The sequence below is a fragment of the Salarias fasciatus genome, chromosome 4 (assembly GCF_902148845.1).
Source record: "Salarias fasciatus chromosome 4, fSalaFa1.1, whole genome shotgun sequence".
Lineage (NCBI taxonomy): Eukaryota > Metazoa > Chordata > Actinopteri > Blenniiformes > Blenniidae > Salarias > Salarias fasciatus.
The window spans coordinates 18,100,056-18,116,460 of NC_043748.1; the positions used below are offsets into that span (position 1 = coordinate 18,100,056).

The 16,405-nt window shown below is 42.7% G+C and overlaps 1 protein-coding gene across 1 annotated transcript; it reads right to left on the bottom strand.

The window, feature by feature from the left end:
• Positions 1 to 1,230: 1,230 nt before the first annotated feature.
• On the bottom strand, positions 1,231 to 15,786 carry LOC115387435 (beta-1,4 N-acetylgalactosaminyltransferase 2-like). The gene is made up of 13 exons (XM_030090143.1): positions 15,700 to 15,786; positions 15,377 to 15,492; positions 15,004 to 15,137; positions 13,671 to 13,814; positions 11,323 to 11,429; positions 10,878 to 10,915; positions 7,497 to 7,563; positions 5,999 to 6,112; positions 5,733 to 5,819; positions 5,380 to 5,561; positions 5,112 to 5,255; positions 2,483 to 2,720; positions 1,231 to 2,380 (listed from the first exon to the last, which is right to left on the bottom strand). The coding sequence occupies exons 3-13, from the start codon at positions 15,135 to 15,137 to the stop codon at positions 2,190 to 2,192; spliced, it is 1,446 nt and encodes a 481-aa protein (XP_029946003.1). The 5' UTR covers positions 15,377 to 15,492; positions 15,700 to 15,786; the 3' UTR covers positions 1,231 to 2,189.
• Between the last annotated feature and the right edge of the window lie 619 nt (positions 15,787 to 16,405).

Genomic DNA, 16,405 nt, shown 5'->3' on the forward strand with positions numbered 1-16,405 from the left:
AAATTACATGAAAGTTGACAATACATCTCTATTATTCATTAAACAAAAATTAATGTAATAGTTCAATAGACTCATATTAAATCCAAAGCAGAACAGACAAGTTTCGCTTGGATCTACAGTTTACACTGATTATAAAGCGATTGTGGAAAAGGTTCACAAGGTTCAAGTGTCATGTGGGAACAAACACATCAAGAAGGAGGCATTTCAGGTCTGTTGAGAGAATGTGATCAAACACGATTCCAAACTGGATTTTTATCTGCGTGCGATGAACCGAGGATCATATCTTTTTAATTCTCACGCAGGACATTTATCCCTCAGCTACTTCCTTGAACTAAAGACACTGCATACTTAGATAAAAATGAAGGTAAGGACAGTAGAGGTTGAGTTTGTTTTTTATGTATAAATGTATTAAAATGACTCCAGCTTTCTTTATTGGAGCAAGTTGTAACTTCTGAACTGTTGATGCAGAGTCCTGTCCTCCTGTCGTCGTCAGGCTTTGGGTCTGCCCATCACGGACGCTCAGATTGTGGAGATGGAGAGTCACGCCTGAATTTGATTCTCCAGATTGCTCACAAAGGCTCTGAGAGTATGAAAGTCACAGAGCCTGATTGGGCCCAGTGTCATCAGCTGATAAAACTGCTCCTTTTTAAATCAAGGAAGCTGAAACCTTGCAATGTTGTTCTGTCTTCCCAAAGGATTGCATCTGCGGTGGTTTGACTCCACGAAGTTCTTTCTGCTGTCCATACGGGACGCCGCAATGCCCAGTTAAAAATTAAGCCTCGTTATTTGGTCAAATTTGCTCCAAATAAGATGAGATTTGTGGGATGTGTTCACACCTCTGCCTGAAAGCCACTGCCTGAAAGCCCTGCCTCCTTCCTGAAGCTACTTCCTGATTGGAAGAAGCTAATGAATTAAATCCACCAGTTCATGATTTTATAGTATCCAGAAGCCTCACAGTTCAAGTTTCAGGTCTGTCTCTGCTGTGGAGGCCAAATGAGAGCAAAAGAGCTACATAGGTCAAAGTTCAGCACAGGTGTGCTGTCTCAACGAGGCCTTTAGAGGGTGATGACGTGACTGTTCTCTTCTGTTGTTAAAAGAAATAAGTTAATTTACCATCATTTATTGTCGTTGTTGTTATATCAATACTTCATAATCATCATAAATACTATTAAAACATTGGATAAAGAATCATTTTAATTTTGTGAAATAATACATAAATGCAGACAAACAGACAGAGTGAATCATTTATTGATTGATTTACAACAGAACAGGAACACAATTGTTGTATGTATACAGAAATCTGAATTACAAAAGAATATTATTTTGAAAAACAAACAGGAGCTGTGTTTTTAATACACCTAAACATATTTTTTTGGACAGATATAATTAGTTTAACGCCACCAACTTGCTCGTAAAAAAAAAAAAAAAATCACCCTGACAAGCAGATTAACTTCCTTCCGGTTGGTGGGTCAGAGTCTTTAACAACCAGCCTAACAAAGAGCTCTCAGACGTCATGGTTGAAAAAAAAAAAAAAAACTGATCACATTCAGAAGTATATTTCTCTACAGAAGCACAATACAAAGATGTCTCCTTTCAATAGTTTTGATTGTGATTAATCTTTTTTTTCAAAAAAAAAAAAAAAAAACACACGCAAATAGCCCATGAGGCAAATCAACTCCCTTCCGACTTCAAAAATGTCTGTAGCAACCACCCACCCTGGCAACAAGGGAATTGTAGCGTGGCGACAATGTTGCTCATCAAGCTGAATGAACAAACGGTAAATCGAATAAACTACGGTCCATGTACATCAACTGAGAATATGGAATAAAGTGGACATTTGTCACTAGAAAAGTCATCAAAACGAAGGTAAGTTTTAAACTATCTTGAAATACAGCATTTTTCGCCAGACTGGGATGATCAAATGTAGCAGTGTATGGTGACATTTCTACACTATGTGCTGTGGACCAACCTATTACACCTATTACACAATTTGGAATGAGACTGGTTTGAACACTGCAATCAGACAGTGACCTGATTTTTTCTTTCCAATCACAGGAAGCATTTTTCTTGGTGTCTTATAATGGAAATCACCCATGGACATGGACTCTGTCAACCAAATTCCAAAAATACAGGGTTGGATAAAAGACCGTTGCGTAGAGTACAATAACTTTTTTTTGTTCTGAAGTCTTTCATGCATAATGAACACACTTGAGGTGGTTTTTGAAATAGTGAAGCCGGGATTTAAAGCCACCAATGCTTTTACTTTTTCTGAATTTTGTGTAGCGAGGATTGGTGTTTTCCTTAGTTTTGCGTTGATGCCCAACTTTCACGTCTTTACATGTGGCAACCATCAGTGAGCCCAGACCATCCATAAAGAACTCTAAAAACACAGGGAAGGATTGGTCATATTCACATCAAAACATGTTTGTGTCATGGATGAAAGAAACTGCATGGGTTTAGATTAGTAAATAAAAGTATCCACCTGAGTGAGCTACCCGCTGCAGCCGAATGTCAAATCCGACCCTCCGTACTGCGTCTGTCCGAGCCAGGAAGAAGTTGACCACTCCCTGATCTAAAAAGCATTTTGGGAAGTCAGGAAGTGGGTGAAACTTTAGACCATACTTCCTGGTCAGGCAGCCGCCTTCCTCTTCGTCTCCTTCTTCATAGAGAAAAGAAAAGTAGAATCGGCTCCCTGTGTCCCCTTCTACTGAGCCTCCCACCTGATGAGAGAAGAGACACCACAAAGTCATTCAGCTTGGCTCGTGAAATGTGTTTCATGAGCTCCAGGACGATAAGAGAAAATGTGGCGAATACATTTTAATCCATCTGAATTTGTGTGAATGTCTTTTAAATCTTGTGGACTTCTGGACAGTGACTGGTTTCAGTATTCATGTTATCAGAAACAGAAAAAAGCTGCACAAAGCCTGTCGTCAAAAACGTGACAACAAAGCTTTTGTTGCTCAAAAAAAATGTCAATTTTATAAAAAAATCTTGAATGTGGTCTTGAATATTTACAGTAAACCTTAAAGGGTACCAACATACATTGGGAAATAATACCCGCCCCCAAAAAATTGTATTTTCAGGCAATAGGTTTGTAGTGTCGTTTCCAGTGGAACACTTCTGACTTTCAGGGTTTTAACAATGAGATTTCAGAAAAGCTACAACAGGGGTTACTACTGCTTTGTGGCGGCCAAACATTCATCACAACAACACTGTTTGTTCCTTTGATATTGGCTCCTCGTATGTCAAGTTTAATAATTCAACATGGTTTATTTCCTCAATGGGGGAAAAAAAACAAAAAGGTAAGTTTAGCAAATATATCTTCTTATATATCTTACATCTTATATAGAGCTTCTGCAGTTGCAGAAGCTCTCACATAGGAATGCCCATGTTTGAAGGAACCAGGTTCTTTCAATGGTCTCTGTGGCAACAGAGCTTGAAGTATAAAGCAGGAAATTACAGAAGCAAACTTTGAGTGCATGGAGTTCCAGAATGGAACTGGTTGCTCAACTGTTCCACTAACTTTTATCGCCGTGCCACCCTTGTTATGGTGAATTTTGTACATTATGGCTATATTTATGACAGAAGTTAAACATTTTACAAATAAATATTTTAAATGTCTTTTCAGCTCGTTCTTCATTTGAAATTGTTGCTTCTCACTAGAAAGTCTATTTATGTTTTGGTGTGTTTTTTTTGGATAAATTTTACAGTATAATTAATTAATTGAGATGAATGAGGTGAATAACCAGAAGTACATTCATCTAAATTAAGGCTTTTTTAAGTAGAATGAAAATTATTTTATTACTTTACATGAGCTCATAAAAATTAAGCTATGTTAAACCAATACTACTGATAATGCCTGGTTGGATCAATCAGAAAAATTAAGCTTATTCAACTCAGAAAAGTCCAGTTGATTTAAACTAGTGCTTGTCATATCCGCTCCTCGGCCACTGGATGGAGCTGGTTTTCTATGCTGTCTTCCCTCCCCTTCTGTTTGCAGGTGAGCTTGCTGTGGTGTGGAGGGTGTAATCACCTCATTGGGGTCACCTGTTCAGAGAGTGGCTGATCTGTTCCACCTGCTCCTCTCTATTTAAAGGAATACTCCGGAGATTTTGGACCCACGCCCTTTCCCTATCATTGACAAATTGAGACAAGCTCATAAATACCTTTTTTGTGTCTGTTTGTCCAGTGGCTGGCTCCCAGCTGTTAGCATCGTAGTTAGCTTAGCTCAATTGTTGGAGGTGAAGAGGAAACAGAGCCGGACTGGCGAAAGTGGACAAAATACTTCTTCCAGTTTTTTAAAAAATTTTATTTAAATGCCTTTTTTTTGTTGTTTGTTTTTATTTTCTTTGTTCTGTATTTTACTCTTGCACTTGCACTTACATATTTGTATCTTTATACAGCACTTTGTGCCAGCTTTAGTTGCTTTTCAAGTGCTATATAAATAAAGTTCATTTGAGTTGAGTTGAGTTTAGTGAATGGATGAATGAATGTTACACTATTCTTATTTTATTATTATTCTAACTGTATATTACTTTTGCACTTGCACTTGCATATTTATTTGTGTCTTTGTACAGCACTTTGTGCCAGCTTTAGTTGTTTTTAAAGTGCTATATAAACAAAGTTGAGTTGAGTTTAATGAATGGATGAATGAATGTTACACTATGGTCTGCAGTGCAATGTAGTTTTCTGTGGATGACACACTGTGACCTGCAATAATGCAAAGTGCATCTTTAAATCCATGTTTGAGCTTGGTTTGTATGTTGGACTATGTGATATGGAATAATGCTTTGTTTACAAAGTTCTCAGGAACACAGTGTGAAGGCCGCTCTGTTTTGTCTGAAGTCACTTGGAAACAGCGTCTGCTAGTCTCGTGAGATCTAGCTATATGAGATGGCATGGCCGGAAGTCATGCCAGAGTCGGGTTGGATTCTCCCCGGAGCGACAGCCTTGCTCTCAATCAGCTGATTTGTGTGTGCTTCCTCTGCAATCCTCAATAAATCCTCCTTGTGCAGCGTCAACACCTTGACTCGTCATCTTTGGCTCTGATTCACCAAAAATTCCACAACACTATGGTTTTGTCTCTTTAGTTGTGTGATGGAGATTCTTACCATGTCCAGTTCCGGGACAGCCTCCATCACCTTCACAAATTCCTCAATCTTTGTATTCTCTGTAAAGAAAAAGTCATCATCCACCCACAAGAGGTATTTGGTGATCACCTGGGAAACCGCCAGATTCCTACCGGCGAACCAGCCCTGAGGGTCAAAACACAGTCTTTAACATCTTACTTTGATTGTATTCCTGAATCAAGTTGAATGAAACTAAGCAGAAAATTAAAAGAAAGTTTGAATGTGTGTCAGAGTTGGTGTGCTTGTAGACCTGAGCTGGAGGCATGATGTACTGCTGGATATTTTCTCCAGAGATGTGTTCTGGTTCAAAGCTGTCATCTGCGATGATGACCGTTATGTCAGGGTAGAACTTTCGAATGCTGGCCAACAACACCTTTAGCTGTGGGTATCTCAGGAAAGTCTTTGTAGTGATGGTGACTTGAGATCGAATGTCTGACAAATGAAAGAACACAACAAATAAATTGGTCCTCGACACTGATGACCTCTGAAAATTGTATTGTTGAACTGAAATGGCTGACAACAAACCACATTTTTTATGTCTTTAAGTAATTTATGTTGCATCTACGAGTTGTATTGACAAACCTATGAGAAGTGTTTTCCTACCTGTTCCCATGTCGTACAGAACCGGGACTTGGGGCTGTTTGATGACAATGGGAAACACAGCTTCATGGCTCTCAAACCTGAAGAATGCTGAGTGCAGAAGAATACAGTGTGGGCTCAGTAAGGCTCATGCATGCCTCCATCCATCCATCTAATCACCTCATTTTAATACCACTTCCTGCACCAGGAATGGGACATGGCATAATTTTGCATTGAAACTCTCATTTCTCGCTCTTATTTCTTATCTTGGTTTTTTCTTGGACACATACCCAGGTCTCCACTGTTGATGTGGTAGGTACTGCTGGTGTACGAGACTTTGGCCAGAAGTTCATTCAGGAGCACCAGGCTGCTGGACTCAATGGACAGTCCTCTTGTACCAGCACCTGTCAGGCACGAGTACAAAATGCACATTAATCATCCACCGATAACGATTTCACCCGAGTGGAACCACAGCTGGCAGGAGACTGACATTAAACATTCAGGTGGTGTTGCTCACTCACTATGGATCCCACATTGAAATATCAACATTTCTTTAGATGTAGGTCTAATCTAGGACTGGGTTTAACACCAGGTGGTCCAGTGAGGAGGTTTTGCAGTGGTTTTCATTTGGGCACGTTGTCTTCTTGCAAGATGATTAATTAACTGAAGTGTGTGTGTCTGACTCACACACCTTTTATAACTTTATAGAAGCTAATTAGCCACACAAATGCTGAAGGGAGAAACTATGCCTCTTTTTTTTCTACATGTTTGTTTTGGCAGGAGATCAGTGCAATAGAGACATGGATCATTACACTGTCAAGTGAGTTTCAATGTTTTTCGACAATTCAAGAGGCAATGATGGCGGACATTTTGTTATGTCACTAAAACTATGCAATGTACATATTCGCATAATTTTGGACTATTACAGTAAAAATACAACAACAATAACATTAATCATTACAAGAATTTGAATTGTCATTTTCTGAAAATCTCATTAAAATGGTAATATTTGTATATCTATCTCACAAATTAAATATAACAGGCATAACCTGAAACTATTCTAGAACCATGCCGTCTTGCACAAGGTGGATAGTCAAGCTAAATATAAACAAATACATTTAAATACATGGTGACTAATTCATTTATTTATTCATTGATGTACTATTAGCACAGCAAATGATCTAGAGAAGATTATGAATCAGCACCATGAAGCAAATTCATGGCTACACACTCACACACACCCCTCTTCTATTCTATTTCTCCCTTTATTAATGTCCCTCCCTTTAGTTTGTTCAGTATGTGATATACAATACATGTCTGTTAATAAATACAGGATGAAACATATTGTGTAGGCTCAAATTAAGCAATATCCCCTGTGCTAATGTAAATTTGAAAAATATTGTTTATTTATTTATTTAGTTATTTATTATGATGATGATGATGATTTTTTTTTTTTAATTTTATTTTGTGGTATTGGCTTATTATTCTCACATTACTACAATGTTGTGGATCAAGATTATGTCCATATAAGAGTACATTTAAATCAATATGTTTGAAATATTTCATGTTGCAATTGTTGTTTTGTTTTGCTTTTTTTTTTTTTTTTTTTGCTTCAGTTTTCTTTCATCTGCCAATAAACACATTATTTAAGAACTCAGCACAGGTGTGAAAGCCCCCCCCCCCACCACCACCACCACGAATAAGGGCGGCATGAGGTATGCCTTGACAGGCATGAAAACTCAATAAACACAGTATTATGTGAATCTAGTCTTACCAACAGGAACTCACCTTTAACTGTCACCTGTGTGTCTGGAGTCACAGTCGTCAGGATGCCTTTGGACACATTCAAGAACACCTACGATAGAGACACCTAAATGAAACTGAACAAAGAACAACAACACATCTACAAAACCAGATGATCACTACAAGTAAAGACAGACTCTGTAATCTGTATTAAAAAGAGGACAGCAAAGTCATGCGTCTTCAACTAATCATGTTCTCATGAGCCTTCTCGTGCTTCATCAGCAGCTGTACTGAATACTGACGTCAGAAACATCAGCCGACCAACTGAAAGTTCAATTTACAGGTGCTACAAATGCTGAAGCCACTTTTCTTTTAACCTGCCTAAGGTTGAAGACAGCATTTTAACTCCTTTATGCCTTTAAAAAGATGCCTCTTGTGTTCACATTGCAGCCAAGATAGCACATGCATCCCTCCAGGAAGCTTTTGTCTTTATGGGGTCCTCATGGAACTGGTCGGAGTACGACCTATACACGATTCATGGACTCCAACCCTGACCTTAACTCCTAAAACCTGACCCTCAATAAGAACATCTGCTTTTGTGTATTCAATGAGAAAAAGTTTATTCAGGAGACGTGGACACAGACTGTACCAGTTGGTCTCTTGGTATTGGAACAATTTATACGAGTCGTATAGGCTGGTTGGCTCGCAGTCTCGGCAACACCTTAGGAAGGAAAGCAGTGTTCGGCCACGTGGGATGCCCGCCCCATCCGGATGCCACCTGAAGCACGCCAGGTGAACAGACAGAGTGAGCAGCTCCTCAACATGCTTTGCTGTGGTGATGGCCAGCAGGAATGCTGTCTTGCGTAAAACCCATCGCAGCTCCGCCGCTGCAAGGGGCTCATAGGGAGGTTGACACAAGCTCTCCAGCACCAGATGTAGATCCCAGGCCAGTGCCCATGGGGCTCCAGTGGGGGTGGAGCCTCAAAGCCTCCCTGAGGAAGGCCGACACTAGAGTGTGGCCCCCAATTGTGCCGCCTGCAACTCGGGCATGGCGGGCCGATATCGCCGCCACATACACCCGCAGGGTGGACAGGGACCGGCCATCGTTCAAGAGAGACTACAGGAAGTCTAGGACCACGGGGACTGGGCAGAGCACCGGGTCCTTCCTCCGGCCATTGCATTACTGTGCAAACAACTTCTACCTGTTGTCATATAGCAGCCTGGTAGACGGTGCCCTAGCATTCAAAACGGTTCGCCTGACAGGCTTCAAACAGCTGTTCAGTAGTTACTTGGTTCCATCAGGAGCCAGGCGCAAAGGCAGAGACAGTGAGGGCGGGGATGCCACACCCATCCCCCTTGCTGAGACAGCAGATCCCTCCTGCTGGGAACGCGCCATGGCCTGCCGTGAGACAGCCTGTAGAGCAGAGGTAACCAAGTCCGCCCCGGCCAGTACGGGGTCACCAGCAGCAGCGTGTGCCCCTCCCCCAGCACCCTGAGGAGCATAGGCTAGAGCAGGGAGACCGGAGGGAATATGTAGAACAGGATCCGCGGCCAAGAATCTGCCAGCGTGTGATGGCCCAGGGGGCTGGTGGGTTCTCCTAGGGAGAACCAGAGTGGGCAGTGGGAGGATTCCTTGGCGGCAAAGAGGTTGACCTCAGCCCTGCCGACACACTCCCAGATCGCGTGAACCACCTCCAGGTGGAGGTGCCAGTCCCCAGATGGGGGACCCTGGTGGGAGAGGGAGTCCGCCAGCAGATTGAGAGCCCCCAGTCGGTACATTGCCCACAGGCTGGCCAGATGGGGGGGCCACCCATAGGAGTAGCAGCTGGGAAACCTGCAACAGTCGGGCAGACCTGGTCCCGCCCTGGTGGTTGATGTAAAAAAAAGGCAGAGACATTGTCGGACCGCACGACCACATGCCGTTTCCTCAGGTACGGAAGAAAGTGCCTGAGGGCCAGATGCACTGCCCGCAGTTCCAGCACGTCGATGTGGTCTGCGCTGTCCTGGACCGACCACCGTCCCCATACTGTTCTGTGGTGCCAGACAGCGCCCCACCCCAAGAAAATGGCGTCCGTGGTGCTGGTCTCATGGCGGGCTGGGGCCGTGTGAAAGGGGACGCCCCTAATAGCCAAGCCTTGTCCCTCCACAGGACCAGGGCCGAAAGGCACCACTGCGACACTCTGAGCCACTGGTGGCGATGCAACTTGGCATCAAAGTGGAAGCCGTTCAGCCACCTCTGCAGGTGCATGACCGCAGGCCCAGAGGGACCACAGCTGTCAGGGAAGTCAGTTTCCCCAAAAGCCGCAAGCAAGTGCCATACAGCAAGGTGGCGTTCCACCGGAACACGACGAGGAGACTGAGGACGTTGTCCACCCTGGTCGGGGAAGGCCAGGCCCTCATGGTCGCAGCGTCCAGGGTCACCCCTAGAAAGGTTATCCTCTGAGCTGGAACCAGGCAGAACTGCGGGAGGTTGACCCTGAGGCCCAACCGCTCCACGTGAGCAAGGAGCCTGGAAGTATCCTGGGCCACCTGTGCTCGTGATGGTGCACAAACCAGCCAGTCCTCCAGGTATGGGAACACTGCCATACTCTGTGCCTGCAGGGGGGACAGAGGCCGTCTTCACGACTTGGGTAAAAACCCGAGCGCCCGAAACTGCCAGTGGCAGCCTCTGTTGGCGACTCGAAGGAACCGCCTGTGCTGAGGGGCAATCGGGACATGGAAGTAAGCGTCCATCAGATCGACCAGCGTGAAACAGTCCCCTGGAGAGACGGTCTGCAACACCTCCTTCAGCGTCAGCATCCGGAAAAGCAGCACCCTCAAGTAGCGGTTGAGGCCCCTCAGATCCAGTATGCACGGCGTTCTGGTGCCCCCCCACCAGGGAGTCAGGTTGCCGCTCGTGCAGGAGGGTCCTCACTTCCTCCAGTTCCCTATGCAGCCGAGCCATCTCTGTAGCGAGCTGCTGCTCGGTCTTCGCCTGCTTCTCAGGCGGCTGGGCTCCAGCAGCGGATTCCCCGCGGCACTTTGAACATCTCGGCTGACAGGCAGGCAGCTGCCCGAAAGAGAAGGTCCCCAGGCCACCCTCAGCAGCAGGTGTGCCTGTGCCAGCCTAGCAGCCCGCTGTGCATAGGGCATATGGCGACAATCTATACAGCCATGGAGAGCCAGATCATTCAAACGCAGCTTTTTTAAATAGAAATACAGACGTTACACTCATGAATTGAACAACAACAAGGGACAACAAGGAAATAGAAGCAAGATCACAGAAAGTGAAGACATTAGAAACCTGAGGGTTGGAGAACAATGATACATCTCCCCTGTCCCAGTAGAAGAATTCCAGAAAGGTGGAGCAAACATACAGGAACCCACCAGACCTGTATCCCACCACCAATCCCACCACCAAGGATCAGTCAATGGAACATGACCAACCTTGTAGCTGTCTCTTTTTTCCGTATGCAGCCCTAATACTGAAAACACAAAAGGACATCTCATCCATTCAACTTTAAGAATTTCATTTCAGAAAATTCTTTTGAAAGGATGTTTTTGTTTGGCTTCATGGTAACTTTATTCTGCTTCACCAAACTCAGAGTCACAGGGCAGTGAAACCCATCCCACCCTGCACAAGGCACTAGTCCATCACAAGACAAACAGAGAGACTGACAGCCACACATTCAGGAAAATTGGATCCTTCAAAAATGTCTCTTTTTTGAAATATAAAAAAAATGCACACAGAGGAATAAGATTGAAACTTGACACAGGACATTGAAAAAGATCAACAATTTACAGGTAATATCTATTTTCTTTTTTCTCATCTACTGTGACATGTTAAATAAACAGTTTTTCAGATTACTCTTTGGTAAAGAGAGCTAAGTACCTGGTATTAGTGTTGGGGTCAAAGGCCGCACTGTGTAGCCTTGGATTGGATACTGCAGAGGAGAGTTTGGCAAAGCATAGAGGAGTTTGGATAGAACAGATGATGTCCTGTGGAGGAGAGGGATGCAAGGAAGTCGTGAGAACAAATACCACTCCTTAATGTCAGCTCCCATGTCTGTCCAACAAAGACCTCCAGGTACCTGCATTTAAAGGTGCATTAAGGAGTTTTACAACCTTAATAATACTTATTTTCCACCATAAATATGTTACACATTTTTAATGATGTGTACAATGTGCCCTGACATATTCATTACAAGTCCCTCTAACAACGCTAAATTGTCACTTGAAAGTTGCAGTGCCGGTCTGGCACCAGCATTTTTTTGGGGAGAATTTGAAAGGAATGATGTAATGCGCGCTCCGGGTTGTTAAGTTTCGATTTGTCCGCCATTACTCCGCCAGATGCTTAGTGAGCAACAACTGAGCAGGATCTTCCACAAAGTAAGAAAAGACTGGCTTCCAGCACTGCCACAACTCCAGCACAGACTCCACCAGGTAAAAGAAACTTAAATCTTACTTGAGCGCTTCTAAACGAGCAAAGACAGAGTTCCTCTCTTCCGTGCATGCGAGCCACAGGGACGAGTTTTTCACTAAGCTGCATTACGCCCAAGGCCTGCAGGGGGCGCTGTTTCGCATAAAACGTGCAAACTCCTTAAGGCACCTTTAAATCGACAAATGCATGAATTCTCAGAAAAGGAGAGGGTATCTCTCAAAATAATGTTCAGCATAAGAATATCTGGACTTGTGTGCTGCCTTTGACACAGTGGAACATCACATTTTATTAAATAGACTCAGACACCTGGCTGGGCTCTCTGGTACCCATGAAATTAGATTTGGGGTTCCCCAAGGCTCAATTTTAGGTCCCATTCTTTTTAACCTTTACTTGCCTCCACTTGGGGACGTCATCAGGAGACACAGCATCAGTTTCCATCGTTACACGAATGATACTCAGCTGTACATGGCTGTGATGACTCAGGGCCAATTGAAACCCTTTTTAACTGTACTGCAGACAACAAGTGAGGATGGTTGTTACGACTGCTGCTGTATTGTTTGTTGTTGTGCGTGAGTGTGTGCGTGCGCATGCATGTGGTTGGGGTTTCTTGCTGTTTCAGTTTCAAGTTGTCCAGGAAGGTGATAATTGAATTATTATTTGGAGCACCAGACCACAGGGAAGGACACGGCAGTCTCCAATCACGAGCAGGAATGGGAGGAGCCTCCCCTTGAAAAGCCTGGTGGGAAGATCATTCTGGGAGCGGCTGCTTCTGAGCAGTCGCTCCCCACATGTCTGGCTCGGCTGAAGTGTCTAACTGCTTGGATCTGTGTGCTAAACTGGATTGGATTAGAGTAGCTGGTGGTTTTATGTTGTTTTGGTTAATTGTTTGGGAATCGCCATTCGGAGTGGTTTTGTTTTTCCATTTTTGGGTTGATTTTGACTTCTGGTGTCCCTTAGTTAATGTAATCCTTTTTAATTATTAATGTAATCCTTTTTAATTATTAAACACCTCTGTTCACCCCTTTATATCTGGGTTTTATGTTACTTCCTCTCCTCCTTTTGAGCCGCTGACGTAACAATGGCAGTGAATTTGCAACCAGGACTAAACAGGTTGTAGTTTTCGGTCCTGGAGGCCACAGAAAATAACTTCAACCACAACTACAAGACTGGGCATGATTTTTGAGTCTGAGCTGAATTTTACACCACATATTAAAAATATTACTAAGACTGGTTTTTGTCATCTTAAGAATATAGCCAGAGTCCACCCGTTTCTCTATCAGGCTGGTAAGGAGGTGCTAATATATGCTTTTGTCTCCTGTCAGTCAGGTTACTGTCATGGACTCCTCCCTGGTCTTCCAAAACAAAAAAGGATTTCAACTCTCCCCTTGATAAAAAAATTATTACTACCTGGGGGGTGCCCCGGCAGTCCCAACCTATGACTTCTCCTGGTGTAGATGGCCCCAGTGGCGGTGTTTCCCATGATGCTCAGTGCCATGCTATGTCTTCTCCCTATTGTAAGCGATGAACGTGGGAGTGTGTGATTATGGTGAAGGTGTGATTTTGCTTTATTTTTATTGTATACTGATTTTTGTTTTTAATACTGGAAAGCACATTGTGTTGTCTTTTAAGATGAAAAGTGCAATAGAACTGAAGTTTAATTTGATTTGATGTACTCTGGAATGTTGTGCAAGATATAAAAAAGGAAAACAGAAAGAAAAAACAGTCCACCATTCTCAGTTGCTGGGAAGTCAATCATTCACCCATCTTGTTGGATCTGATCCAGTCTCTGCAGCCATTACCTTGCTTTGTGTTGCTGGAACTCCTTTGTTCGACGTTGCATGATGGCCTCACGCTGCTCCTTGGGGAGGACATCTTTGAGAAGCACTGAGTGATTCATGCATTCACAGGATGGAGAAGGCGGAAGCTGACGGGGAAATGTGGACCTAGAGGGTTGAAAGGTGTAACGCTGTCTTGAAGGATCAATATTTCCACCCTTTTAGAAGAAAAGCTTCATCTTTCTTCCTAAACAGTAGTTATACATTAACTACTATCACAGAAGACAAACCACAATACTTTTTCTTCATAATTCACAGCTCAGTGTAGCAGGACTCTTGGTTGTTTTCTCTCTGGATTTGCCTCTGTTGCACACAGCATCAGGTCCCCTTTGCCTCACTACATGTTACACATGAATCTGGAAAGTTGCTATTGTTCTTGCTCAATTTAACTGGTGTAAAATATGTTCTCATTAACAAATTTACATTGCAGCAGTTTAAATCGGTGATCTATTGGGCTTTGGTGCCAGTCAGTGATGAGCTCCCTCATGCTCTGTAAAATTTTTAGGTCTTCCTTTCTCTCCTTTTGTTTACAAATTTTGGAAATTCTAGTTACTTTAATAGATTTACAAATGTCTATGTTGGTTAAAATTAGTTCTTGGACAATATGTTTGCCATATGTGAGTCACAGAGCTGGAAACAACAGACAGGTTAGAACAGCACCAAACACACAGGAGAAGGGAGAGGACAAAAGTGAACAATTCCACTGAAACGCCATTTACTGTGCATGGACCACCTGGTGTCCTGGTGCAGGCTGGACAACAGTCACATTGTGCAGCTGTCTGTGCTGTTTTCTTTTCTTTTCTTTTCTTTTTTTTTTGTTAAATAAATCAAGAACCATTTTTTTTTTACATTTATCAGTATTTTACCCTTCAATTTGAAAAAAACCATGTCAAGACTTTCTCAACCTGTTCATAATCTCACTTAATTCGCCCAATAAATCCAAACTTCTGGAAGACTGAAAAATCCTGAAATTCCAACATTTCACCTATTTTCATGTGTCCATTCAGTTCATATGTTAATTTTGTTTCTTACACTGAGTAGGTCTCTGAGACATTTGGATAAATCACAGACAGCATGTGATGGCACATGAACTTGATTTTGTTTGCAAACGCAACTAAAAGCAGCACTCTTGTGTCACAAATGCAAGCTACCTGCTGGCTGCATAATATATGACAAGACGTAGTTGGAATATCCAAGTCAAAAATTCATTCGGATCAATGAACAATACTGACAAACAATGTTAAGGATAAATGAGAAGTTGGCACACAGACACACACATCCAGACTACTGATCTTACCTTTTTGGTTTGATGACCATTTGCTGAGAAGCCAGTGAAAAGCTGCCCATCGTCTTGCAATACATGAGAAGCAACAGCAGTGTGGTCACACATATCACAGCAACCAGAACCAGTCTTTTGTTTGATTCAGGCATCTGTAGGTAGAATGAAACAAAGATGTTTTGTTCATGTTCTGTAAATGAAGTCATGTAATGATAATCCACTGGGTCAAGTTCCCTTTAAAATGGGAAATCATTTAGAATAAATAAAATATCACAAAAGATCACAAAATATCTGACATTAATGAAACTACTTTTGAAGACATTTAATTTGGTGAGAATTTTCCCTGATAAATGATAAATGAATTAAGGGATGTAAATGCTGCTGTTCTTACCTTTTTCTTGTGTCCCAGTCTTATCCTGTCTGTGTCACAAATGACTGGCTGACTGACTCAATAGAGACATTTCAAAGGAAGGAGGGGAGGCGAATGATTGACATGAGATCGAATGTCTGACAAATGAAAGAACACAACAAATAAATGGGTACGTGACACTGATGACCTCTGAAAATCATATTGTTGAACTGACATGGCTGACAACAAACCACATTTTTTATGTTTTTAAGTAATTTATTTTGCATCTATGTTGTTCAAAGCTGGGACCAGTGTGGAACCTAAGACGAGTTGTATTTAGCAACCTATGAGAAGTGTTTTCCTACCTGTTCCCATGTCGTACAGAACTGGGACTTGGGGCTGTTTGATGACAATGGGAAACACAGCTTCATGGCTCTCAAACCTGAAGAATGCTGAGTGCAGAAGAACACAGTGTGGGCTCAGTAAGGCTCATGCATGCCTCCATCCATCCATCTAATCACCTCATCTTAATACCACTTCCTGCACCAGGAATGGGACATGGCATAATTTTGCATTGAAACTCTCATTTCTCGCTCTTATTTCTGATCTACATTTTTTCTTGGACACATACCCAGGTCTCCACTGTTGATGTGGTAGGTACTGCTGGTGTATGAGACTTTGGCCAGAAGTTCATTCAGGAGCACCAGGCTGTTGGACTCAATGGACAGTCCTCTTGTACCAGCACCTGTCAGGCACGATTACAAAATGCACATTAATCATCCACCGATCATGATTTCATCCGAGTGGAACCACAGCTGGCATAAGACTGACATTACACATTCAAGTGGTGTTGCTCACTCACTATGGATCCCACACTAAAATATCAACATTTCTTTAGATGTAGGTCTAATTATTATTATTTTCACAATCATTACTTTTCAAAATTTTGCTGAAAAACATGAGCTTAAAAATAATGTTATTTCAACATCCAAATAATGCTAAGCCCTTTGGTCGGTCACATGATCACGCAACCGTCCATCACCACCCTGAGGTGTCCAGACTGTCCTGTAG